At 44.8% G+C, this 24,158-nt stretch overlaps 2 protein-coding genes across 3 annotated transcripts in view; both read left to right on the forward strand.

Annotated features, from left to right (window-relative positions):
• The window catches only part of F5 (coagulation factor V), a gene marked incomplete at its 5' end in the record, with an annotated part of 34,816 nt that extends 29,577 nt beyond the window's left edge, over nt 1–5,239 (forward strand). Inside the window, 5 exons of the mRNA XM_084226555.1 lie at nt 129–284; nt 1,138–1,282; nt 1,433–1,581; nt 2,325–2,507; nt 3,325–5,239. Coding sequence (XP_084082681.1) covers nt 129–284; nt 1,138–1,282; nt 1,433–1,581; nt 2,325–2,507; nt 3,325–3,513 — 822 coding nt within the window. The 3' untranslated portion in view covers nt 3,514–5,239. The remainder of the gene's footprint in view (nt 1–128; nt 285–1,137; nt 1,283–1,432; nt 1,582–2,324; nt 2,508–3,324) is intronic.
• Nucleotides 5,240–10,808: 5,569 nt separating this feature from the next.
• Nucleotides 10,809–22,534, forward strand: SLC19A2 (solute carrier family 19 member 2). 2 transcript variants are annotated; one of them, XM_084227205.1, is made up of 7 exons: nt 10,809–11,107; nt 11,265–11,870; nt 12,692–12,802; nt 14,929–15,160; nt 18,607–18,799; nt 19,681–19,822; nt 20,057–22,534. In XM_084227205.1, the coding sequence occupies exons 1-7, from the start codon at nt 10,922–10,924 to the stop codon at nt 20,180–20,182; spliced, it is 1,596 nt and encodes a 531-aa protein (XP_084083331.1). In that variant the 5' UTR covers nt 10,809–10,921; the 3' UTR covers nt 20,183–22,534. The 2 variants fall into 2 exon arrangements, with proteins under 2 accessions (XP_084083331.1, XP_084083332.1); XM_084227206.1 differs by lacking the exon at nt 12,692–12,802 and having other exon boundaries at nt 10,810–11,107.
• The last annotated feature ends 1,624 nt before the right edge of the window (nt 22,535–24,158 follow it).

The following is a 24,158-nucleotide window of genomic DNA, read 5'->3' on the forward strand; positions in this document are numbered from 1 at the left end:
TCTGATAGATACTCTGGTATCTTTTATTCCTTTAGAGAATGTTAGTGTTGTGCATATTAAAATGCCAAAGAATTATATGGGTTTTGCTGTTCATTATTGACTTTATAAACATTTTTTGCTGTTCCTAGGTGGACTTTGAAAGACAAGTTTTGCTCACTGGGATACAGACACAGGGAGCCAAGGAGTTATTTATGTCCTTGTACATCCAGAAGTATTTTCTTGTTTACAGCAAAGACAAACGGATATGGAACACCTTCAAAGGAGACAGCTCACCAACAGGAAAGGTCTGTCTGTGCCGTGGGGTTTGCAACAACCTAGGCAGAATCACTGAGGGATGCAGTGAGTCTTATCTAATGTTAAGAAAGAGTGGAAAAAATTATGGCCTTTCGAGCCTTAATAGGTATACCTGGAAGCCCCAAAGGGCATTTACCAGACTAATGAAATTCACACTAGAAGACAAATTGTTAGGTGAGGCACTGCCTGGACTGGGGTTTGGATTGGCCTTGTGACCTTGACTGTGTGGAGTCTGGTTTTCTCACAGGCATCTCTCCCTACTATTATTTCCTAAGCCCATGGCAGCTTTTCTGAAAAAAAGCAGGAAGCAGGAAGCTGAACTAAAAATCAGGCCTTTACCTCATTTGGGATTAGATTCTGCTTCTCATCCCTTCCTTTGATCTGTCCCAGCAGCTGAATGTTGAGCTGTCTGATTTGCCTGCAGAAGGCCTGTGTGGTGAGTGTGGCTGTATGCTGAAAGAAGTTCATCTTACACCCACCTGCTCCAGCCCTACCTATTACAGCTCCCTTCAGTTTACACTGAGGTTTCTGTGGTACAACTCCCACATTGAAAGCCTGTTGTCTTTTACCTCTCCTTTGCCTCTTTGCTCATGCATTTTTATAGACTTACATTAAAAAAAGAGTTTGCTTATTTAAACTGAGGCCTTCAGATACTTCCAAATATGCCAAGATGGGACCATGAGATATTTCAAGTGGCCCTGCAGCATAGGCTGTGCTATCACTGTGGATGGGGCTAAGGGCATAAAAAAGACTACATTTGTAACAGAGCAGGCCTTCCACATCCAAATTTGTGTTTGCATTAAATTAAGTATGTATGGTTTTTTTCTTTTTTTTTTTTAACAGATTTTTGATGGTAATTCCAATGCCAATGACATAAAAGAGAACATCATTGATCCCCCTATTATTGCTAGGTACATCAGACTCTACCCCACTGAGGTCTACGACAGGCCTACTCTTCGCATGGAGCTTCTGGGCTGTGAAGTAGATGGTAAGAATTGGTCAACTGCTTCCATTCTGGCAAATGCTTTACCTAATACTTTAAATGAAGCTAAAACTTGGGTCTTCTCCATTCCAACGCTGTTGCTTTCGCCGTGGCCACTTGGGTGTACTGGAGATGACACAGTGCTCCTCTCAACAGGCTGCTCTTTGCCACTTGGAATGGAAAGTGGAGAGATCAAGAATACCCAGATAACAGCCTCATCTGTGAAGACATCGTGGTTTAACACGTGGGATGCTTCACTTGCTCGTCTCAATCAGAACGGGAGGATGAATGCCTGGCGAGCCAAGGTAACAAGAGAACAACAGAGAAGGCAACGGCAGCTGGTTAATAAATTGGTGCTGCCTGTGTGGTCACGGTGCTTACTGCATGCTCTGTGCAGTGCTGAGCATGACTGGTCACTTCACAACCATCCTTTGGGAAGAGCACCACTCAACTCTTCAGCAGAAATTTGTTGGGCCTCTGGCAACAGCAGTGAAATCCTCTGGGCCACAGTTTGCAGTCTGTGGGAATAGCCTATTTAATTTCAGAAGATGAGTGCAGTTTGAATATTTTTCTCAAAGGGGCTAAAGAAACCCATTCTGGGTTGGCTTATAGGCAGTGCAGCCTAGTGGATCTGGGGGTGAGTGATCTTCAGCAAGGCATGTGAGCTTCTGTGTCTTTGAAATGGAGCTGCATCTCTTCACAAAGCACCTTGAGATTTGATGGAAGCTGCTCTTTTGTATAAGCATTTGGTATTAGTATTAAGTATTAGGTTTCAACACTGGAGGTAAATCTCTGTTCTATTTCATTATGTATTGGAAATTAAAGCGTAAATCTTCAGACTCCAAACATACTACCTGTAGTAATGAAGTTATTTATACAGGTCACTAAGAATGCTTGTGACTTGCCTCAGCTTTATTGTTCTGGACTTCTTTGATACAGTTTTGATGCATTTTGATACAGTTTTAACTGCCTGTAAACATGATTTTCACTTAAGCAAATTCAGACATTTATATATTTGCTAATACACAAACTTTCATATCAATTGTAGTTTAACAACAACCAACAGTGGCTGCAAATTGAACTCCACACAATTAAGAAGATCACTGCTATTGCTACGCAGGGGGTCACGTCCATGTCAGCTGAAAGCTTTGTGAAAGCCTATGTTGTTCTGTACAGCAATGAAGGCTCCGAGTGGAAGCCCTACACAGAGGGTTCAAGCTCAATGCCAAAGGTATCACTGCCAGCCCAGGCAATTGAATTGTTTTGTTGTTTTGAATTGAATTGTTTGGTTTTAGGTGCTGGACACTGTCAAGGCTCAAAGGCAGAATGCCTAGCCAAATTGATATTCTCACTGGACAGTAAAGTGCTAGGGACATTACTACAGATAATGTCACAGTATCCATCTGATTTTAGTGATCATGGTTAATCATAATAAAAGGAATGAATGCTGTATCTGCAGAGCATGCAGCCAATATTGTGATAAAAGGAGCTGACACTGTTTGTAAAGGAGAACATTTAGTTTGAATGCACAAGGACATTTAATTTGAGTGAATAATGGATTCCCAGGACCTCTTTTTTTTTTTTTTTAATTATTTTATTTCTGCCCTGATTTTTTAAGTGAAATTAATGTTAGTAAGTAGTATTGCTATATTAGAACTGGGTAGCTTCAGGTACCCACAGAGCAGACACAGTCCTTTGTATTTTTTCCTGTATTACCACCTTATACCAACCTAATCCACAAGGGCTATTAGTGGTGAAATAAGAGGAGCTTGGGAATTTGATCAATTAGAAATTAGAATGGCAAATTTTCTGGTGTGGATGAAAACAGAGGCTGCTTAATCCATTCAGGCTCAGCTATTGCTGGCCTGAACTACTTTTAACCCAGCACATTAGGAAGAGACTTGTTGTGGTCTTGTTTAAAACCAGAAATGAGCCAGTCCATCTACCCTGGGTTTGACTAATGCCACAGCTTGGAACTGTTGTAAAGAGAAAATGCAGGGTTTTTTTCAAATGCCACCTTTTAACTAATTGTGTTTGTGTATTTGCAGGTTTTCCCAGGTAATACAAACAGCAATGGGCACGTTAAGAATTTTTTTGACCCACCCATCCTGTCCAGGTTCATCCGCATTGTTCCAAAAACATGGTACCGAGGGATTGCCCTTCGGGTGGAACTCTATGGCTGTGATTTTGGTGGGGGCCTGGCTGCAAAGAGGACTGATGAGTCTGGGAACTCTTAACCTGCCAGCAGTCATCTTGCAGAACAACCTGTTCGTTAAGAAACCCTTAAAACAGTCACGCTTAGTAGTTTGGATATGTGCTTTGTCAAAGGAACATAATGTTTTACCAGCAGGATTGAGAGATTTCTCTGGCAGGTGTTTCATTCCTACAAACCCACACTTAAGAAAACAGCTTATTTTCTCGGGGAAAATCTCTTTTCAGCTTCTTTTCTCTGGAAGAAATAGTAGTCCCTTCTGATTAGTATTATCATTTCTTCATTATAACCAGTACCCTGTCTTACTTTTTACTTAAAATTAAGTCCTAAATCCCTAGGAATGGAGACTCTGGCCTTGATCCTGAGCCCTGACTATCCCATTTTAAAATGCTTTTGCAGCACAGATAGAAAGGAATAGAAAGCTATAGCAGGTGTATGTTCTCCATACATAAGGCTGAGAGGGAAAACCAGCGCTGATCTGGAGCTGTGGTGCTGCATTCCAACAGTGCCTTGGTGAGGAATTATTGTAGGGGTGTCCTCTCCTCCACATGTCTTTCGCCTACACTGTGGCAAAGGCGGGACATGTCTCAGCATTAAGTTATGTGCAACCCCTTCTCAGAGAATGTGTGCTGGCATTGTTGGTTTGGTTCTTGCATACCCAGCACACCTGAATGGTGTGGATTTCACAGAATTCATTTTCAGTGCCCTGGAAAGGGAAAAGGGGGTCAGCAGTGCCTTTCCATCCTAGAAACAAGAAGGGAAGTGATTTAACCTGGCAGGTGATGGAACAGCAATGGGAGAACCAAAATGAGAATTCAGACCCCCTGATGCTTAGTCCACTTTTAGACTGTTGGGAGAGGGAGCTCCCTTGATGAGGAAAGCTTTGAGAACTGCAGCTGTTCAGTGACAGTACAACCTGGGAGTGGCAGAGGAGAATTAGATGAAACTGGGTAACAGAAACAGCTGCATCTTATCTTACAATTTAACAGCATTTTCACTAATGGAAATACACTTGTGCATAGATTTTACATGGATTTTTCCCAGGATAACAACATCTGAAAATAGATACACAGTCCATGAGCTCATCATTCCAGCAGAATTTTAACTAAGCTTTCAGTAGTGTTCTGGACTTCTATCCTGTAAATTGTTTATTTGCAGCACTTCACCTATCACACTAGGTACCATTCAGCAGGTTGGATTTTTAAAGTAGTTTGTCTTTGAACCTTGAACGGTGTTAGCCAGTTTTATTTCAGTAGTTTTTCATTTCTTTCTCTTACAGAACATGCATTTTAAAGAGAATGTATAGAACAGGAGTGAAAAAAGTGTAAAAATTAAACAAATGTTTTCTTCTGTTTTTTTTTCTTTTTTTACTATGTCACAAAATGTTGTAATTTTCCACTGGAAAATAAAGCTAATATTGTTGCATGAAAGGCATCAAAATTTTGTTTTGTATATTTGCCTCTACAGTAGTAGCTCTGGTAATCGTGAAAGTTTGCAACAGGAAAGTAAAATTTTCAGTTAGAAATTAGAATTAATTCTAATTCATCAATTAGAATTAATTTCAAATGGTGAAACAGTGTGAGTAATTCCTTCATCTTTAAAGGCTGGTTTCTTAGTATTTTCTAATTGTGCTTAATTTATTTTTGTTTGACACCACCATGAAATTGCAACACAAGCCATATTCACTAAAAAAAAAAAGAAAGACATGTAAACTTTGGAATGAGGTTTTACCTTGGAAAACAGTCAATAAATGCTTGCTAACTTCAGCAGAACCAAGTTTTTATGTGATAACTGTGAAATTATATTTTAGAGGACAGCGATCTCTAATGTTCTAAATAAGTAATTAGTTCTTTATACATACATATATGTCATGCATGTCTAATTCTGTGTAAAGTTACATAACTGTAAAACTGATTGCAGGAGCATGACTCAGTCCATCTGCATCAATTTTATAAGTTGAAGAGTGTGCTTCTGCTTACTAGTGAACAGTACTTTGGTTAGCTGGGGTACGCTGTCCTGCTTGCATTTCCTCCCAAGCCCCTTGTCCATGCCCAGCCTGAGCAGAGAGGTAAAAAGCAAAGGCCTTGAGGCTGTGCAGACAGTGTTCAGTGCCACCTAAAACACCCCTGTGTTGTGAACACTGCCCCAGTCACAAATCTAAGCCACAACACCCTTTGGGCACCTATGATGGAAATTGACCCCATTCCAGTGGTGTTCCAGCCTGCCCAGTAGAGCAGGGATGTCTGAGCCCTGTGCCACCTCAGACATGAGGCTGTTGCTGATAACAAAATGTTCCTTTGCACAGCAGAGTAAGATAAGTGCTACAATAAATAGCAAAAGTCCAAACCAGTTGCTAATGTGCCAGACTCTTATATACAGTAAGGCAAAAAGTACGAACCACTGCCAATAACAGCTAGAAATTCTACTTAGCACACTCTGATCAGGGGTGTTATCTCAAAATCCTCTTGTCTCACATGGGACACCAAAAAGGACTGCAGCAGGCTGGCCTCAGCTGGCAGCTAAACCCTCGCTCAGTCACTTGATGGCTTTCCCCTGGCAGGCTGGGGGAGAGGATTGGCAGAGCAAAAGAGAGGAAACTTGTGGGTTGATATAAAGGCAGTTTGATAAGCAAATCAAAGCTGCACATGCAAGTAAGGCACAATAAGGAATTCATTTGCCACTACTCATCAACAGGCACACGTTCAGCTGCTTCCAGGCAAGCAGGGCTTGACACACCTGACAGTTGCTCAGAAAGACAAAGACCATAACTCTGAACCTTCCCCCTTCATCCTTATCATTTCCCCCTGCATTTCCTGCTGAGCCCCATGTCACACGGTCTGGGATATTACATCCCCTGGCTCAGCTGTGTCCTCTCCCAGCCTCTTGGGCAGCCCCAGCCTCCTCACCGGTGGGGCAGGGTGGGGAAAAGAAAAGGCCTTGGTGCTGAGCAAACACTGCCAGCACCAGCTAAAACAACATGTGTTATCAGTGCTCGTTTAGTCAAAAAACCAAAACACAGCCCTATACAGGCTGCTGTGAAGAAAATTAACTCTATCCTAGCTGGACCACATACACAAAGTATTTTAATTTTATTAAGCAGCCATCTTAGATTGAATTTGCCAAGACTTTTGAAAATCTATAGTTAAACCAGTCAGTTCTGCAGAGCCTTTTACACACTGTGGAATGAAATTCTGTGTATGTTGAGATTATTTGCAAAATGCACAAAGAGAGCAAGAATTCCTGCAGTTTTCTCAGAGACTAAAGATGCATGTGACAGCATAAAGGTTAACAAACATAAAGTCTTTTGGACTGAGGGAGAAATGTGGTGCCAAAGTTCAGAGTAATACAGCAAATAATTTCTTCACAAATCTGGATGGATGCCTTCACACTGGCCTTTGATACAAAGATCCAAAGTCAACTGCTTTTAGCCTCAAACAGCGTTACAATGGAGTTGCTGCCCTCTAATGCTCATTTCAGCTTACAAAAGTCTGCAGGATGTCCAAAGTTGACTGTCTGCAAATTGACAATACCACATGGGTGGCTGTACTTGAAGCCTTGTGCTTTACTCACAACCACCTTTACTAGGTGCAACCAAGTGTTTTCATTTTCTTTTCAGAGGTGGTGGTGGCTGCACTCCTTCACACAGACACTGAAACTGGTTGTGTCTGCACTTGGACTGGAAAGGAGTTGGAAGTATGTGTGAACACAGTTGAGCACCTCTGAAATGGACACTGACAGCAGCACCACAGTAGTTTCTTCAGAGCCTGATGCTGATGGTGCAGTATCCAGACAGGTCTGTACAGGGTGCCCTGTACAGTCCAAAGATGCAGGCAGTCTCATGTGGATGGGTACAGACACCTCAGCCTTTTAGAGGAGATGTAACCTCCATTTTTGCCAGATTTTCTGGTGGTGGTTCTGAATGTAACATCTGCACTGCAGAGATACCTGCACTGAAGCCAGGCCAGCTCACCTTCACCAAGGTGCCCAGGGGTCTGCAAACTGCCCAGGAGTCCGAGGAGACAAAGCTGCATGGATTAAAACCAACAAAGATCCTGTTTCTGCATCCACTCAGAAACTGTGCATCAGCACAGATGCAAAGGTGAATCTGGGCTTTGGGGCTCTTCTTACATTAGAGATGTCTGTGAGGGTGCATGGCAAGAGCATGTTTGAGTGAAGGGCCAGGAGAACCCTGCAGAAAAAGTATCAAATGAGAATGTGTTCAGGACTCCAGACAAATAACCAATCTTTTGAGCATCCTCCAGCACCCCCTGAAATGGCCTTGAATACTAGCGGGTTGATCATTTAGGATGGTGCTAAGGGACAAAGGAGGGCTTGCAACTTCACAAGCACTCACACTCCCGAGGTGTCTTTCATGACAGGAGAAGATTTTTTTGGCACATACCTGAGAGAGAAAGAGAAAGGCTCTGCCCATACCCACATATGTGCTAGGGAAGACTGTTTATCAATATTACCATGAAGCACCACAGAAATGAAATGCAGCACTGTCCTATCTGGACCAACTGCTATTTTGTATGAGTCAGTTATTCCTCTTAATCAGTGCAAAATATTCCTCTTCTTGCTGTGTTTATTCATGCTAGCTCTGCATCATAACCAGTTTATCCACCTACACTTTCCTATCATTACTGTACCCCATTCTCCATTTGTTTGTTACACCCAGTGCTTGAATCATGCTTTAATTACCATCTCAGATAGGAACTCTATCTTCTTGAATGTTTGTACAGCACTCTCCACAACAGGCCATGGGATCATTCTCAGGGCTCCTGGGCACATCTGTAACACCACTCCTAAAGGGAGCAATACTATGTTTAGCCCACTGTGACCTACATACACCAAGCATCAAATAATTCAGACCAACCTATTTGCTTCTTCATTTAATAGAAGTACAGGGTATATTTCTTTTAAGTGCTTGTTTTACTTTGTAACATCACTATTGTACTCTTTTAGCACTTCCCATGATCATTTTTCCACTGTAGCAGACTTGAGTGGCTTTTCTATTTTTTTTCCTCATGTAGCTGACTGCAAAATATTTTAAACAATTACATCCATAATGGAAATGTATAGTGCTGTACAACATGACCCATCCTAGCCCAGGAGTTATTCTGGTATCCTGAGGCAAATAATTCCTCAAATTCAGCCATGAATGTTTAATCTCTAACAGCTCTCTGCTTCTGTCTGCGTTGGACACAGCGCAGAGCTTGCTGTGGTGTGCAGGGCAGAAGGGAAGTTCTCTGCCAGAGGCTTTTGATAGTAACCTGTCTCCCAATGACTCCTGTATTTTGGAGAGATGGTTGTTTGTCCTTATGACTTCAGGAGAACTTTTCATGCACATATATTTTATTAACTCCTCTACAATACACTGCAGGCGGAGAGGATGAGAGAAGAAGGAAATAAGTAAGATTAAGGAAAGTGTGAAAAACTCTACTTTCCACAGCTTATGTTTTCCACCTTAGAAAAAAATATTGAAAGTGTTCAGGTTTTTACTCTCTAACATGTTTAACCTTTCCTTTCTTTTTCTAGTAGAGTGGGGAGATGGAAAGAGAAAATGTGGAGGAAGACTAAGAAAAGAAAAGATAGAAGTAAAAATCAGGGAATAAAATTTTATCTTGTTCTCAAAGGCTGAAAATATTCCATGAAAATAAAACAAGGTGAGTTCTTTTGAGAGCAAAACCAAAATCCTCAGAAAACATGGAGCACTTAAGGAAAAATTTGCAGTTTCTTTTTCTATTGGAGTTTTTGGAGGAGAAATTTAGTTTGCCTGACTGACTGTGTATTTTTTTTAAGGAAAAGGGCTGAACTGATGTAACTCATAACACTGGAAACAGCAGTTGAGCTCCAGTGGCACAGCTCTAAGGATTGTTGTTTTGGAAAAGAGCAAGGCCATCCATGAGACCCTGTGAGCAGCCTGGAAGCTGTGGGAACTGTTGCCTCTAGGCAGGGCACACCAAGAACTCCAAGGCTTTGTTCTTTCCTCCTGCCCCTGCTCGGCAGGAAGCAATAGTCAGAGGGTGCACACGGCCTTGCTAACAGCCCATATCCCTTTATTACCTGCTCCTGGGCCACATGCCAGAGGACAGAGGTGCTGCTAAGAGAGGGAACCTTTGGCAACGTGCTTATCAGTCATTGGTTTGGTTCATTTCACTCTAACCATGCTCTTTGAAAAGATCAGCCGTTCCTTGCCTGTGGCTGAAATTGATGTCAATATTAGCAGGAATGATTCTTTGTATGTAGGGTGTTAGTTCAAGATAAAAGGTAGTGAAATAACAATATCTTCCTTTTTTTTTTCCCCTAATAAATCTTACAGGTTTTCTACAGAAGAGAACGTGGAGAACAATGGAAAGGAAATTTTGCTAAACCCAGAAGATAAAAGCAGCAAACCACTGATGCCCAATGATCAAGACCAAAATATTTAACTGTGTTTTACAGACAGCTGAGTAATCTCATGGCCCAAATCCTCTTTGTAGCTATGTTTACTAAGGTATGATTATGATGATTACAGTAATAAAATAGTAATAATTATATAATAGAAATAGATAGTAGTAAAATTCTGCATTTCAAGGAATCTGTTCTGGGGCTTCTTGTTCTTTCCCACCCAACTCTGTATATCCAGAGTATATATCTTGTTCTTTCCCACCCAACTCTGTATATCCAGATGCCTCGGAGGCAGAATATGCAATTCCACAGGTGAGAGGCTTGACCCCTAGTATGAATTCTCTCTGGCGTCAGCCAGTTTGGAGAACAAACTGTACGTACAAAGTAGGAGGCCCTAGGAGCAGTGGCAATGTCATGGAGATGAAGGGAGCGGAGCAAAGGGAAAGGCAAATCAAGTAGACAGAAAGGAACAGATTGAACAGAAAAACAGCGAATAGTTCAGAGGATTGGCAAAGTTCTAGACAAAACTTTAGATAATGACTTCGAATGCAAGAGTTTTATTTCTTCTGGTTGAACAACACGGTGCTGCTTTATTAAACCACAGAAGTGATTCAAGCTCTTATCTCGCGAAAGGGAAGAAAGCGGCAGCGGTCAGCGCTCAGCGGCCGAACGCGCAGGGGCCCGGGAAGCGCGGCCAAGGCCGGCAGAGCCGGCAGGGATGTGTCGGGAGCAGCTTTCCGAAGCCGGCTCGCACCTGCCGGGGATCGGGCCGAGCAGGAGCTCGGGGGGCGAGCGACCCGCGGGACCCCGGCCCTGCCCCACCCCTCCCGCGAGCGCGGCTGCTGGCCCCGCCCACGGGGCGGTCTGCCCAATCCGAGCGCGGTTCGTGGCCCCGCCCTCTACACGCTGGCCAATCAGTGTGGAGCGCAGCGCCGCGGGCCGGGGTCGGAGTCTCGTCTCGGGCGGTGACCGGGACGTGCCCGCCACCGGCGCCTCCGGCCCCCGGAGCGCCTCCGGCCCGGCCCGGCCCGGCCGGGCCCGGCATGGCGGACTCGCACGGGGGGCGGCCGGCGCGGCGCTCCGCCCGGGCTGCCAGCGGCAACGCCTGCTGCTGGGCGCTGCCCACAGCGCTGCTCTGCGCCTACGGCTTCTTCTGCAGCGTGCGGCCGTCGGAGCCCTTCCTCACCCGGTACCTGCTGGGGCCGCACAAGAACCTCTCCGAGACCGAGGTACCGCGTCCCCGGGTGACTTCCTCCCCCCCCCCCCCCCCCCAACCCCCTTCCCCCCTCCCCCTCGGGGTGTGTGTCTGTCCGTGTGTCTGTATGTCTGTACTTTGTTCGCAGTACGGGAGCGCTGGCGGTTACCGCCGTCTTTTCCCTCCCGCAGGTGTTCAACGAGATTTACCCGGTGTGGACTTACTCCTACCTGGCGCTGCTCTTCCCCGTGTTCCTTGCCACGGACTATCTGCGGTACAAGCCTGTGGTCCTGCTGCAGGGCCTGAGCCTCATCGTCACCTGGTTCATGCTGCTGTATGCCCAGCAGCTATGGGCCTTCCAGCTCCTTGAGTTCTTCTACGGGATGGGGACTGCCACTGACATCGCCTATTATTCCTACATCTACAGTGTCGTCGACATCAGCCTGTACCAGCAGGTCACCAGCTACTGCCGAAGTGCCACCCTGGTGGGCTACACAGTGGGCTCGGTGTCTGGGCAGGTCCTTGTGTCAGTGGCGGGATGGTCCCTCTTCAGCTTGAACGTTGTCTCCTTAACCAGCATATCCATTGCCTTTGCCACGGCGTGGTTCCTGCCCATGCCACAAAAAAGCCTTTTCTTTCACCACCTATCAAGTCAGCGGCTTAGTTGCGAAATGAAGGTCGTGGACTGTAAAAATGGAGCAGCTGTCCAAGATCATCCCGATCTGCAGAGGGCATCTGGCTGGGAGGATGAGACAAAAGTTCCCTTAAATGGGGACCATCATTCAGCAGAGAAACAGGTGAGTTGTGCCCTGAGTTTACATGAGTAGAAGATGCCATACTGATGTGATTGCCGCACGTGCATATACCTACATAGCACTAGTGATTAAGTAACTCATATACATATTTCATAACAGCAAAAAAGTATCCCTTTACATATCCCTCTTCCTTACTTATGGCACAGGGAGAATTATTACTGGCATCCTTTTGCTGTTTGAGCATAGTGGGCTGCTCCTTAGTTTTTCGGAAACAGCTCTTCATGTCTCACCAAGGCTGCAGTTTGAATGCTCTGGGCATCAGATTGCCATCCAATGGTACAAAGCAAGGGACATCTCTGGGACTCTAAACGTTGAGCATATGTCGAAACTCTGTCTGTGCTTCTGGATGCACCCAGTGACTTGCAGAAAAGAGGCAATTCTTCGTGTACTCAGATTTTGGCATTTTTACTCCAACTGTTACGTGAGTTGTGCTGCAGTGTGCTGTGTAATAATTGGGGTTTATCGTATGATCCTGGAAGGAAGCTGCTCCAGGAAGGAAACTGCAGTAGTTCTTGGAGGCACTTTGAAGCAGATATTGATTAGTAATAGAAGGGCAGAATATGAGAAATTGCAGGAAGCACAGCTGCATGATATCAGCTTAATGCAGCCCCTGAGAATGCCAAGGTAGTGCCCTGACTTGTGGCTTTTGTGGGCTGCATAACTTGGCAAAGTCATTTGTATGGAAAGAAGTGCAGGGAGAGACATGTTGAGTCCCACCGTGGGTGAGCAGCCTCCAGTTTTGGAGCCCGGTGTGAGTGTGTAGCTGCCTGCTGAGCAGGTCCCTGCTGGCCTCATTGCTCCAGGAAATGCAAATGTGTGAAGATTACTGCCAGGAGGATTCGAGGCCCTGGGGAGAGGCCAGCCTTGCCCTCAAACAGAAGGAGGCTGCGCTCGTTCTGAGGACAAGCCAGAAGGTAAGTGCAGCTGCTGGATTAGTCAGCAGTGGGTGCTTCTTAGCAAGTAAGCCACAGTTAGCTGATTTGGGGGAGGCAGCACCCAGGGCTTTCTGCTTCTCCAGCTACAGCTGGGAATTAAAGGTATTAACATTCCAGGGACTTAATCCTGCCCCATCCAGCATGATCATGTGTGACCAAGAATATTTTTACCTGAGTTATGCTTTCATGTTGAAGGGTATTTGTAAAGACAAATTCTGTGCCATAAACATGTAACTTATCCATCCCTTTTGTTCACCTTACTCCTCTCCCATGAGAGTACATGTAGTACCAAAGTAGTGGGGAAAAGTTTAGAAAAGGAGGGAATACACCTGCCTAACTCCCCTGAGATCACTTACACCAGGTGCTGAAGGCTGAGAAGCATTGCAGTGTGATGATTGTCCTTCTTGCTGAGGTAACAGCAACCATATTTCACAAGCATGGATGGCTGTAGGAATAACTGCACTGAAGAGGCACTGGCAGGGCAGGGCAGAGCAGGTGTGCCTTTCTGCCTTACCAGACACTCACTTGGGGCTGAGCAGCCAAATCAGTTTTTGCGTTGTGTGTGACCGTTCCCTTCTCTTGTTTTCCTGTGTCTAAGCTTTGTGAAATCACCGGTGTGGGAGTTATGTGTAAGGTCACATTGCCACAAGTCACTTCTTCCCAAGTTGTTCTGTTGTGTTTTGTTTTGCTTATGCAGAGCAAGAGTTACGCCATTGGCAAGGCACCAGTGGGACTGTCTGGTGTTTAATAAAAATGCTTAGAAATCAGTGACACTTGAAGGGGTGGAAGAAAGAACGTTCAGGACAGGTTTCAGGCTGTGGTCTTTTGGGGTTTTAGTAGGAACCTTTTGAAATTAGTTTTATTGCTCATGGAAAATAGTCTTTCCCAGGAACATACTGCATGATTCCCCCAGGGAAAGGGCATAATGCCAAGAGCTCAAAGTTGCTGCTGCTGTCTGGAAACCACTCTGAAACTGAGCATGTGACAGCACAGTGGGCAATAGCTCAGTCCTGTGACAATGCTGTGTGTTTCCCTGCAGGGAATCCACGTTCACAAGGGCCTGAGGTGCTGGGTGGGCTTGGGGCTCTGCCGAGTCTCGCAAGAGCCCCAGTCTCGCATTAACTAACTGCTCCTCCTGCTCAGACCAGGAGGGTCTTGCCCTAAAGAGTCTAGGCTATGTCTGTTCATGTGCGTGTGCAGCAAATGTAACTAGGAACTTTTGTCTACAAAGTAAAGACATGCTCTTTTCCCTTGCTGCTGTTGACATAAAGTACTAAAGAACAGGACTGTAACAGTCTGTATGTAAAATACAATTTTGATTACTGTCATCTCCTGTTGCTAGATTTGATCTATTTTCAATTATTTTTAAGGATCTGCCCCTTTGCATGCTTTTTCTAGAAAGATTCAGAGTGGAAAGCTTTATTTTTTATCTCCTGCCATTTGTCAGGGCACTTGTATGGGCAGGACCTGGCATTTGCAAAAGCAGTGTCTGGTGGAAGTAGCTTCTGTTTCCCTTTAGATCCCCAGGTGACATCTCCCACCTTCTTGAAGCCCTGGTGAACTTTAACAGGGGTAGAGTGTGTGGTAATGCGATGGCCTCTTTGAGTATTTATAAACTCCCAATGCACGTTCTAAAGAAAATCAACCTATTTGGGGACAGATGTGGTTCTCTGTGCTACAAAATTTGGTTGAATTTGAATCAGAACTTAAAAGTGCCAGTGATACGTTTTGCCTTTATGATGTAAATGGTTGGCTTCTGATCCTGTCTTGTCAAAGTGGATGTTGTGTCCTGTTCTCTAGTTTCTTCTGTGGTACCCTTCAGAGGCTCACATAATATGTGGCAGTCCCTGCTGTCTGCCAGGGAGAGCCAGAGATGGGGAGGTGCTTGGGACTGAACCCTTCCTCTGCATGTAAGGGTACAGCCCTGTTTGGCACAGAGACTGTGGGATGGGAAAGCTTTTTATTCACTACTGTGTGGGGGTTTGTATCCAAGAGTGGTATTGTCACTCACCAGTGATCAGACCACCTGAAAGGGGCAACTCTGTGGAGCAGTGTGAAGTGTTCATAAACAAAGACTTAACATTTCTCTCCCCTTCCTTCTCCAGTCTATGCAGAAGCAGAAAGTAGACATCGCAAAGGTGCTCAAAGACCTCTGGCAGGACTTCCTCCAGTGCTACTCTTCCAGGACCATGCTCTGCTGGTCCGTGTGGTGGGCACTGTCCACCTGTGGCTACTTTCAGGTCATCAACTATGCTCAGGGCCTGTGGGAAATGGTGCTGCCTTCTCACAGCGCGGACATCTACAATGGTGCTGTGGAGGCCGCCTCGACGCTCCTGGGTAAGCTTCCTGCTTAGCTCCTGCTCTGCTGTGAGAAATGTCTTGTTTCCCTCAAGGTCACTAGAGCATGATTTGGAAGTGCCATGCATTCCTCCAAGCATGCAGGAGAGGTAAACCCTGGTATTTGGGATGAATCTTCCCTGACATGCACACGTAGGGTGCTCATTGTGAGTCAGTCATTGAAGCAGCCCTGATTCTTATAATCCAGTATGTAGGTGTTTAGAGGAACCTCCCAAGGCAATCATCATTCTGAAATACTTGGCACAAGGCTCCAGGCATGTGGCTGACTGTGTGCTCTTGACTGTCACCATGACAGTGGGGTTATGTTTGTTTTAGCCACTCAGAGTCAGACATGGGGTCCTGTGCATTTGGTTTTTCTCCAGGAGCCTATGAAGGTTTCCTGTATGCACCCAGAAAGCGGTGAGCCATGGTTAGTCATTTCAGCACTGTTAGGAGCGGAAGCTGTTAAGATGAAAGAAGTTGGTTGACTTGAAAGAGTCAGGTAGGTCAGTGAACACAAGTGTTTGTTTATGAAGTTGTTTAATACTGTTTCATTACCAGAACTAGGACAATACTGTTTTTAAAAAACTAACATACCCTTGCAGAGGTTTTTAGATGTTGCTGCAGCACATCACTTTTATTTGATGGAGTCATTGTTCCATCATCTGCTGTGGACATCACCTACCTGGGGGCAAAAGAAACCAAGGTACACAAACAAATTATTAGTGCTTCCTGGGGTTTGCTCAGCCCCTTCTTGAAGTTCAATAGGAAGCTGTGGCTTGTTTATAGTTCTAAAAGCTGATCCACAACCCATTGTTAGTTGGGTTTGAAACTGTTGGCAACTTGATGATTTTGTCTGTTTAGTCCTTGGTGTGCTAAACCTGCCCTTAAATACCTTGCTGTCATACACTGTTTCTCCACTCTAGCATGAGCCTGTGGCTCTTACTTCTTGTTTGGATTGGCTTCCTCTATCATCCTACCTTTATCCCAGTAGGAGAATAATTGTTATCAAGGAAAGGAAGACCCATAATGTGGCCTAATAGCAGCAGAATTTAGAAAATAAAAAAAGGGAGGGGAAGGGTATTCTTCAAACCTTATAATGAACATCTTTGATAACAAGGTCCTTTTTAAAAAGGCCTGTGAACAATGGATCTAAACTCTTGTAAAACTGAAGTTTTTAGTTTCCCATTTTGATTTTTTTTTCCTCAAGTATAATTTTTATAAATGGTTGAATTATTTTGGGTGATGTTTTCAGGCAAATTAGCCTGAACAGCTCAAAAGACAGAATCTTTCCAGTTGACAGAGATTAATTGCTTGAAAGAAGCAGTTTCATGAATTAATAGTCGCAACTAAAAGCTTGAAGTGTGTGACAGGACTGGAAGTCTTAACACCCATTAAGACTGAGCTTGCAGTGACCTGACTTCATAGGCACTAATGCAAATGCTCTAATTTCTGGTTTCCAGTTTGAATTTATTAATGGGCTGTTTATTTATCTCCAATGTCGCACCAAGGTTGTATTTTAGCACAAAAGTCTTTGCTCTGGGCCAGACAAGCCAGGTTTTTCTAGCTGTTCTTTGGTAAAGTTAAACTCTTTGTTCTGTTCTTTAATTCTGCAAGAACACAATGTGCCCATCTTTGCACCAAACCTGGCTTGAGTTGCATTCCTTTTGAAGGTGGATAATCTGAACTGCACTCAGCTTTGTTCAGTGAGGCATCAGACTTAAAGAAGAACGTGCTGTTCACTCTTCCCCCTGTATTAGAAATCTCTTCTCCTGTGTCCCAGATCTGATTTGCCATTTTCATTGCTCTTAGTCATTCTGTGCTCAGTTAGGAACAACGTTTGGCAACCTTTTCATAAGGTGCTGTTGCCATCCCTGCCCTGCAGACGGGTTTTAGTTGGCATGGTGACTCATGTATCTGTTGCATCCCTGTCCTGGGAAAGAAAATTAGTGTCCCTTCTAGGGAGATCAGCTGACTGTTAGATTGCATCCCTGCACCTTCTTTGGAGTGTGGCAATCCTTTATCAGGTTGGGTTGTGAAACCACTGATCAGCTGAATGTGTCTCATGGAAGGACAGAGACTGAATGTCTTAATTAGGTGTCAGGCTGATACAACCTTGGCACATAAGGAGAGTACAATTTTGAATTGTCATGAGATCCTCATGTCTGTTCTCAAATTTCAGAATTTCTGAGACAGTAGGAAGGATGCTTTAGGACTGAGCTTCTTTTTGCATTTCAGAATTTAGCTACTGAAGGAGCCAGACTTCCAAAGAACAAGATGTTAGTTAGACTTTAGTGAGGGAAAATAAATCCTTTCCCTTGCCATAGTGCTGTTCTTCACTGATCTGCAAGATTGATGTAAGATCTGACAGGATTGCAGGCTTGTGCAAACTGGTGGTGCATAAGCAATCTTGGTGTGCTTGAAGGTTTTCTAAGACAGCATGCCAGCTAAGGGCTACAAAGAGCTTAGATAGTGCACTGTAGCACTTTTGTGCAGTGGTCTACTGCTGAACACAATCCTGTTTTTCAGAGATGTCCTGTAAACCTCCCTTTGTCAGTATGCTGTTTGTCTGGTTTGCTGTGTACTGCCGTTATGCTGTTGGTCGCTATTTGGCTTATTTGCAGACCAAGGCCTACTTGGAATGTAATGTAATTAATGTTATATGTATTTAGACTTCTCAGTAGTTGCAACTATGAGAGCGCACGGAACACACCTCGTCTGCTCATTGAATTGCACAAAATACCACATACTTTCCCATCCTATGATTTGTCTTCTATCCCCATCCTCTCTTCACAAAATCCAGCCAGAATTACAAACCTGTCTGGGTTGTAAAGGATTGTTCTTGCACAATCAATAGTACATGATTATAACCTGTGATTAGGCTGTGTTCCAGGAGATGTGGATTTGGACTCCTCGTCTTACTTAATCTTATAGCCCAGTGTGGAGATGACAGTAAAAGTAGGTTTTTCTGCTTCCTGGGAGAGAGCTATAACAGCTGTGCATTAAAGTGAGTTGTGCCTTTCTCCCTCCTACCCTCTGCTAAAGCACCAGTAAATAATTAGGTGAGTGCTTTTGAGAACCAGGGTTTGCATTTCTCAACAGAAATTAGCAAATTATTGACAGCACTGCCACTGTCAAGCACAGAGGAGTGAGTGGCAGTGGTCTGAGGCCTGGGGCTGTCATGCTTCTGGAACCAGAGAGGAGACTTCAGAGGCAGTCAGCAGTGACCTGTGTATTTTTTGTCCTGTTTCTGTAAAAGTAAATGGGAGTTTACAGCAGTGTTCCAGGTGAGGGAGGGGTCAGGAAGGAGAGCTGCTGAGGTGTTCCCATTTGCATCTTCCACTTCATTCATGTTTGGCTGTCAGGGGCTGTAGAGCTCCCAATGCACCATCTCCAAATTGCTCCAACTGCAATTACTAAGATTTATGCTTTCTTTCCCCTCCCAGGAGCAGTTGCAGTCGTTGTTGTGGGTCACATAAAAACATCCTGGGAAATGTGGGGTGAAGTGGCACTTGCCCTGTTCTCCCTTCTTATTGCTGCTGCTGTGTATGTCATGGACACTGTTCGTAACATCTGGGCGTGCTATGCATCCTATGTCATCTTCAGAATTATCTACATGATGCTAATCACAATAGCAACGTGAGTATCTCTGTAACATTGACTGCTCTCAAGGTTACAGCTGGTGTGAAAGTGGTGCCTTTTCTGTGGAACAAGAGTCTGTTGCAAGGGTTCATGTTGTGATTCAGGTTGGAAACTGAGGCATGGAGATATATTTGGCTGGCAGTATGCCCAAACTTTAAAATCTTGTGACCCTGAAGTGAATACTTCTAAGTATTAGATAGTGCTGATTGCTAGGGGGATGTTTTTCATAAACATGGCTGGAGTGAAGTGTTAACAGATGAGGAAAGGACAATGTTTTGTCTGGATTGAAGCATCGGCTTCCCGTAACCTGTAGGAAAACTACTTCAATGTTATTTGTCACTTTGGGGATGAGAGCTTAGCTGATTTTGAACCACAAAATCACTCCAAGACAGCTCAAGCACAAGGAGAGGGGTGATGCTGAAACTGGCAACTGCAAAGGGAGTTCTGGTTAGAAGGATGCAAAAGGTTATGGACCACAGAGCAACAGAGTGAAGCTTTGAGATTGCCAGCTGCTCTCTGGCATCAGAGTGTGTTGCATCTTCGCCATGTGACCAGACCCTTTACATCAGACAGCTGGGCTGCTTCAGTGACACTGAAACCCACAGAGCTCCCTTAGTGGTGGGTTGGGTTGTTTGTTTGTTTGCTTTTAAAAAAAGGGGTTGTGTGTGTCTGTGAGTCTCTTCTAGCTATTGAGTTAGTCCATTGTGATCCTATTTAGAAAAGGACACTATCTGTGCAAGGTAATTTAGCTGTGGAAAATATGAAACCAGTCAATGTAACTCCTCAAGTTGCATAGTTGTTCTGTTCAGAAACATTCCTGCCGTTCATGCATTCCTCTGCTTTTTCCCTTATGTTTCTGGTTGTCCCTTTCTTCCCAGGTTCCAGATTGCTACAAATCTCAGTGTGGAGCGGTATGCCCTGGTATTTGGGGTTAATACTTTCATTGCCTTAGCACTTCAGACTCTGCTCACTGTGATTGTTGTGGATGCCAGTGGTCTTGGCTTGGACATCTTCACCCAGGTATGAGAGATGTTCTTACCTTTATTGGTGGGATGTGGGGAAGGCAGGAAGATAAACCAAGCTGTGAAGCTTCTCAGCAACCTGTTTCTGGGTCAAGGATTTGACAGAGATATAACCACTGAATCCTGATATTTTAGAAGTGGAAGGGAACTCATTGATTTTATTAACATTCCTATGAATCTGGAGACTGTTGGTTTAACCACTTGTTTTTATTTCTTTTCCTCTTCTCTGCAGTTCATGATTTATGCCTCTTACTTTGCGGCCATCTCACTGGTGTTCTTGGTCAGTGGCATCTGCAGTATTGTAGAAGCTTACAGAAGACAAGAGCAGGTGCAAAGCAGATCTCCTGAAAGCCAGTAGTGCACTAAGCAAAGACTCTTGGTGACTATGTATGAAGATATAGGTCTGTTTTTAATCTCTGCCTTTTCTTCCCAAGGCAATCACCTTAATGGTATATGATCCATATTTATACTATATTAGTAGCACATTTTAGAAGGTAAATATATTAGCTCTTACGTAAGTAAGAACAAATATCTTCTTTCTAAAATGCCTTTTGTTCTTCTGTTGCATGTATGGGATGTGCAACAAAGAACAGTAAGTTTTCTCAAAGAATGAGAACCTTGGGAGGTTTTAGTACAATACTGTCGATCTGCAGACAGTTTTGTGACTGTCTGGTCAACTGCTGCTCTCTGTCATGAGGTGCTGCTACAGGGCAGAAATGAGGGCACACTAACAGACCTCTCAGTGGAGAGCCCCAGGCCTGGGATAGGAGGTGGCCTGAGGACTGTGCTCTGCAGCGTGGCTCTCACTGAAGCTGCCCTGTGATGCTGGATGCTCTGTTTTGAGGACGGGTACGCTTACATTTCTGCATACGCACATGCTTCCTAGAGGAGCTTGTACTGTTTCTCCTGTTCCTGTCTGTCATCCCTGCTGCCAGAGGTTTACCTTAGTTGATCATGGTGCTTCCCCAAAAACATAACTCTGTCCTGGGGCAATTTGTGCCACTGGTGGATGGGCTATCAGCAGCACTACTTGTTCCACAAAGGCCTGTTCCTGGGAAGGACTGTAACTGGAGGGGATACTTGAAGGGAGTTGAAATAGGCAAAATGCTATTCCATGGGACCCTTGGATAACTTTGCCTTTGTCCCTTAGGGCTGCAGGTTCCTGTGATTACAGGAGTCATTGCCTCACAACCCATGGGCTGGACTGTTTAAGGGGTGGTGTATGTTAGCATAGCACTGAGAAGGAAGGTAACTCACAGGATTTTAAGCTATTCTTTGTGCCCTTAGAAAATTGTGGCTGTGGTGATTAAATTGACACCTTCAATTATGGTAGTTAGCAGAATGATTGCCTGAGGCTTTGGAAAATTATGATTTATGGTCTGTCATTTTTCCACTGTTATTTTAAAATGCCTTTATGCTTCTGGTGGGTCTCTGTCCACTAGTTCTACCTCTTCTTTCCACATGAGCAGAAAAAATGAATGTTTAGAGTGGGCAATTCTTTTTTTTTTGTCCAGTTTAAGCAATTTGGGACTTGCCTCATATCGGTTTTTAAAAATAATTTATTTTTTCCAAATTGCTTCAACATTGAGGAGGAGTTGCACAGTTGTCCTGGGCTTGGGCACCTGGTTACTCAGGCAGCATGACCAGAACAGCAACAAATGCCTATGGAGTGTGCTTGTTTCTGTGCAGGTTCTGGTGAGTTTAAGCGTACAGGAGAGCTGGCAAGGGAGAAGGTGCAGTGCAGCCTTTCCTTCCATGCCTTCTCTCTGTGTGTTTGTTAGAGCTCCTTTCTTCTTTCAGCTGAAGAAGCAGCTTTGGTTCATCACCTGCTTTTACTGCCAAGGAGATTTCACAGTATTGGGGTTGGGAAGGGTGTTTTCCCCTGGCTGGGACACTTCCCATCTTTTTCTGTGAGCCTCAGCCTTTACTACACAAGGTGCATGATTAATGTGTTTGGCATGTGCTGCCTGGGATCCAGGGAGCCCTTCCAGGCCACCTGCTCAGGGGAGCCCACTCCCCAAAAACTTTTCTTTCTGCACGCTGCCTCTTGAAACAGCCCCCTAAGGAGGGGCTCAGCTGCACTGGCATTTACACATGTAAAGTTAACTGCCTTATCCTAAAATGGAAACTTGAAGCCGCCCGTGTATATATTCCTTTCTCTATGGTATTTTGGTTTTAAAAAAATAAAATCTGAAGCATGAAATGCTAGCTGATGAGCTGTACTGGAACAGGGATAGTCTGTCCTTTGAGTTCCTTGGTCTGATGGCAGTTGGAGCAAAGCAGGGGGAATGGGTACACAGCACTCCTGTCAAGTGACCAAAAGGAGCAGCTCAATTTTAATCATACTTTTCCTACAAAAATCAAATCTTTGATGGGGAACAGCACAGTTATTTTAAAAGCAACTCACAAATTAACTAATGACTTACAGCAATATCAGTGATTTTTGTACCAAAGTAATGAAACTGTGGCAACTACAACAGAAAGGCTTGTTACGCTGTGTATGTCTTCAGGCCCACAAGGTATAGAAGCCACACCTGGATGTCGTTCAGGTTCTGAGCTCTGCTGTTGCTTTGGTGATGAGGTGACTATGGAGCCTGATTGGAGCTGTATGCAGAGTTAACAGTGATGCCTAGGAAAACCTGTAACCATGTGGATGTTGTTGGTTTCTAATTAAACAGCTATTTTTGTTAAATAAAAATACTCTGAGCTATCCTGTGTGGAAGTTGTTTTTTTTTTCTATTTTGATTCCCTGCTGCTCCATCGCACTGCTGCTACAGGTTGTTCTGAGCATCTTTGTAACAAAGAGAAAAGCAATCTAAAACAAAACTTGCAAAGAGAAGCAAGGCTTCAAGAAGCTGATAGTTGCTGGCTGGCTTGTGTAGGTTTGCATAACTCTGTGCAAGTGTCTTGTTTTGGGGATTCTTAACTGCTGAGCAGTCCCTAAGCACCACTCTTGCAGACTGGTCTGCAGAGGGAGATCATCACTCACCAATGCAGGGTAGCCCTGGTCAGGATGTTCCAGTCTAACTGGGGGTGACAATACGGGAAAGCAGGTGTAGGGTTTCCTTGCAGGAGGACCTTTCTACTTACATGGACCTAATTGCAAAATTGAGGCCTTAAAGGAGAAATGCTGTAAGCTCCCCATCCTGGCACACCCTGCCTTGGAAGACTCTCCTGTGCTGTGTTTCTAGAAGATGTGGCTTGTACCTCATAGTACAGGCTGGGCTGGAGGGCGCAGTGGTTTGTGTGGGTAGTAGCCCAACAAGCCCTGTGCACAACACCAAAAACAAAAGAAAAGGGGTGTTCTGGGAAGAAGAGGGGGAGGGGAGGCTTTCTTACACATGCTTCCTTCAGAGCTTTATTGCTGAAGGATGGGACTGTTGTCATGTCCTCTCTGTTCTGAATTTCATCTGCCTACCCAGGGTGAATACAGGAGTCAGCTGTGAGGGGATGAGTTTCTTGACAGAGTCGGGGATTAAAATATCTGCTTGCATATGTCAAGAATATAAGTAAGTAGGTCATACAGGTATAGCGTTACGCTTAATGTGGTTTCAAGCGTTTCTCATCTGGTGCTGGTGAAAGGCTGCTCTCTCCTGCAAGTGAAGCAAGTCCACGTGAACTGTGGCAATCCTTGCTCCTCCCATTGCATCCTGCCACATCGTGGACAGCTGAGAGAGCTGAAAGGGGCACCCAGCTGCTGTAAAGGAGCAGAATTCCTGCGCTGGAGATAGAGCATGCAGCGCCGTTTGGCGGAGATGAGATGAACACTACACGCGGCTGTCTGCCTGGGATGCTGGGGCTGTTTCTTTGTTCCAGTTGATGCTGGGGGCTGCTGGAGGTGAGTGTTTCAACTGAATCTCGGTCCTGCACTGGGCTTGCTGTGATGCTGGTAGGATGAGGTATACTTCCTGGGATAACTGCTGCTGTGAGGGACTGGGTGCTGGACTTCTTCTGTCCAAAAAGCAAGGAATAGTAAGAGCTGCCAGAGGCTGCTGTTTCAGCAGCAGCACCCACTGGTGTCCCCCTGGGCTAGCAGTGACTGTGAGAGCCCGCCAGAGCAAGGCAGGGTTGCACTCAACCCCTGATGTGGCTGTGTGCATGTGTGACACAGTCTGCTGCTCTGGCAGTGCTCGCAGGGAAAGGGAAGGGCTCTGTGTGGAAGCAGTTGTGTTTTCTTCTCTATAGGTGAGATCGTAGCCAAGTACTGGGAAGGAAAGAGGGACTTTGGCTATGGAAGGGGCAGGAGACTGGATGCTCTGAACCCTGTTCCCAGTGGCTTTTGACTGTGTGAACTGTTTCCTACACTATATAACGTTGCTCTGGAGGTGTTATAC

This window comes from Fringilla coelebs (genome assembly GCF_963513975.1).
Source record: "Fringilla coelebs genome assembly, chromosome: 2".
Classification (NCBI taxonomy): Eukaryota; Metazoa; Chordata; class Aves; order Passeriformes; family Fringillidae; genus Fringilla; species Fringilla coelebs.

Excerpts from the sequence above, each read along its gene's own strand:
- SLC19A2 (XM_084227205.1), top strand. The coding sequence starts at position 10,922 with ATGGCGGACTCGCACGGGGGGCGGCCGGCGCGGCGCTCCGCCCGGGCT. Across the intron at positions 11,108-11,264 it reads AGAACCTCTCCGAGACCGAG|GTGTTCAACGAGATTTACCC; the intron begins GTACCGCGTCCC and ends TCCCTCCCGCAG. Across the intron at positions 15,161-18,606 it reads GGCCGCCTCGACGCTCCTGG|GAGCAGTTGCAGTCGTTGTT; the intron begins GTAAGCTTCCTG and ends TTCCCCTCCCAG.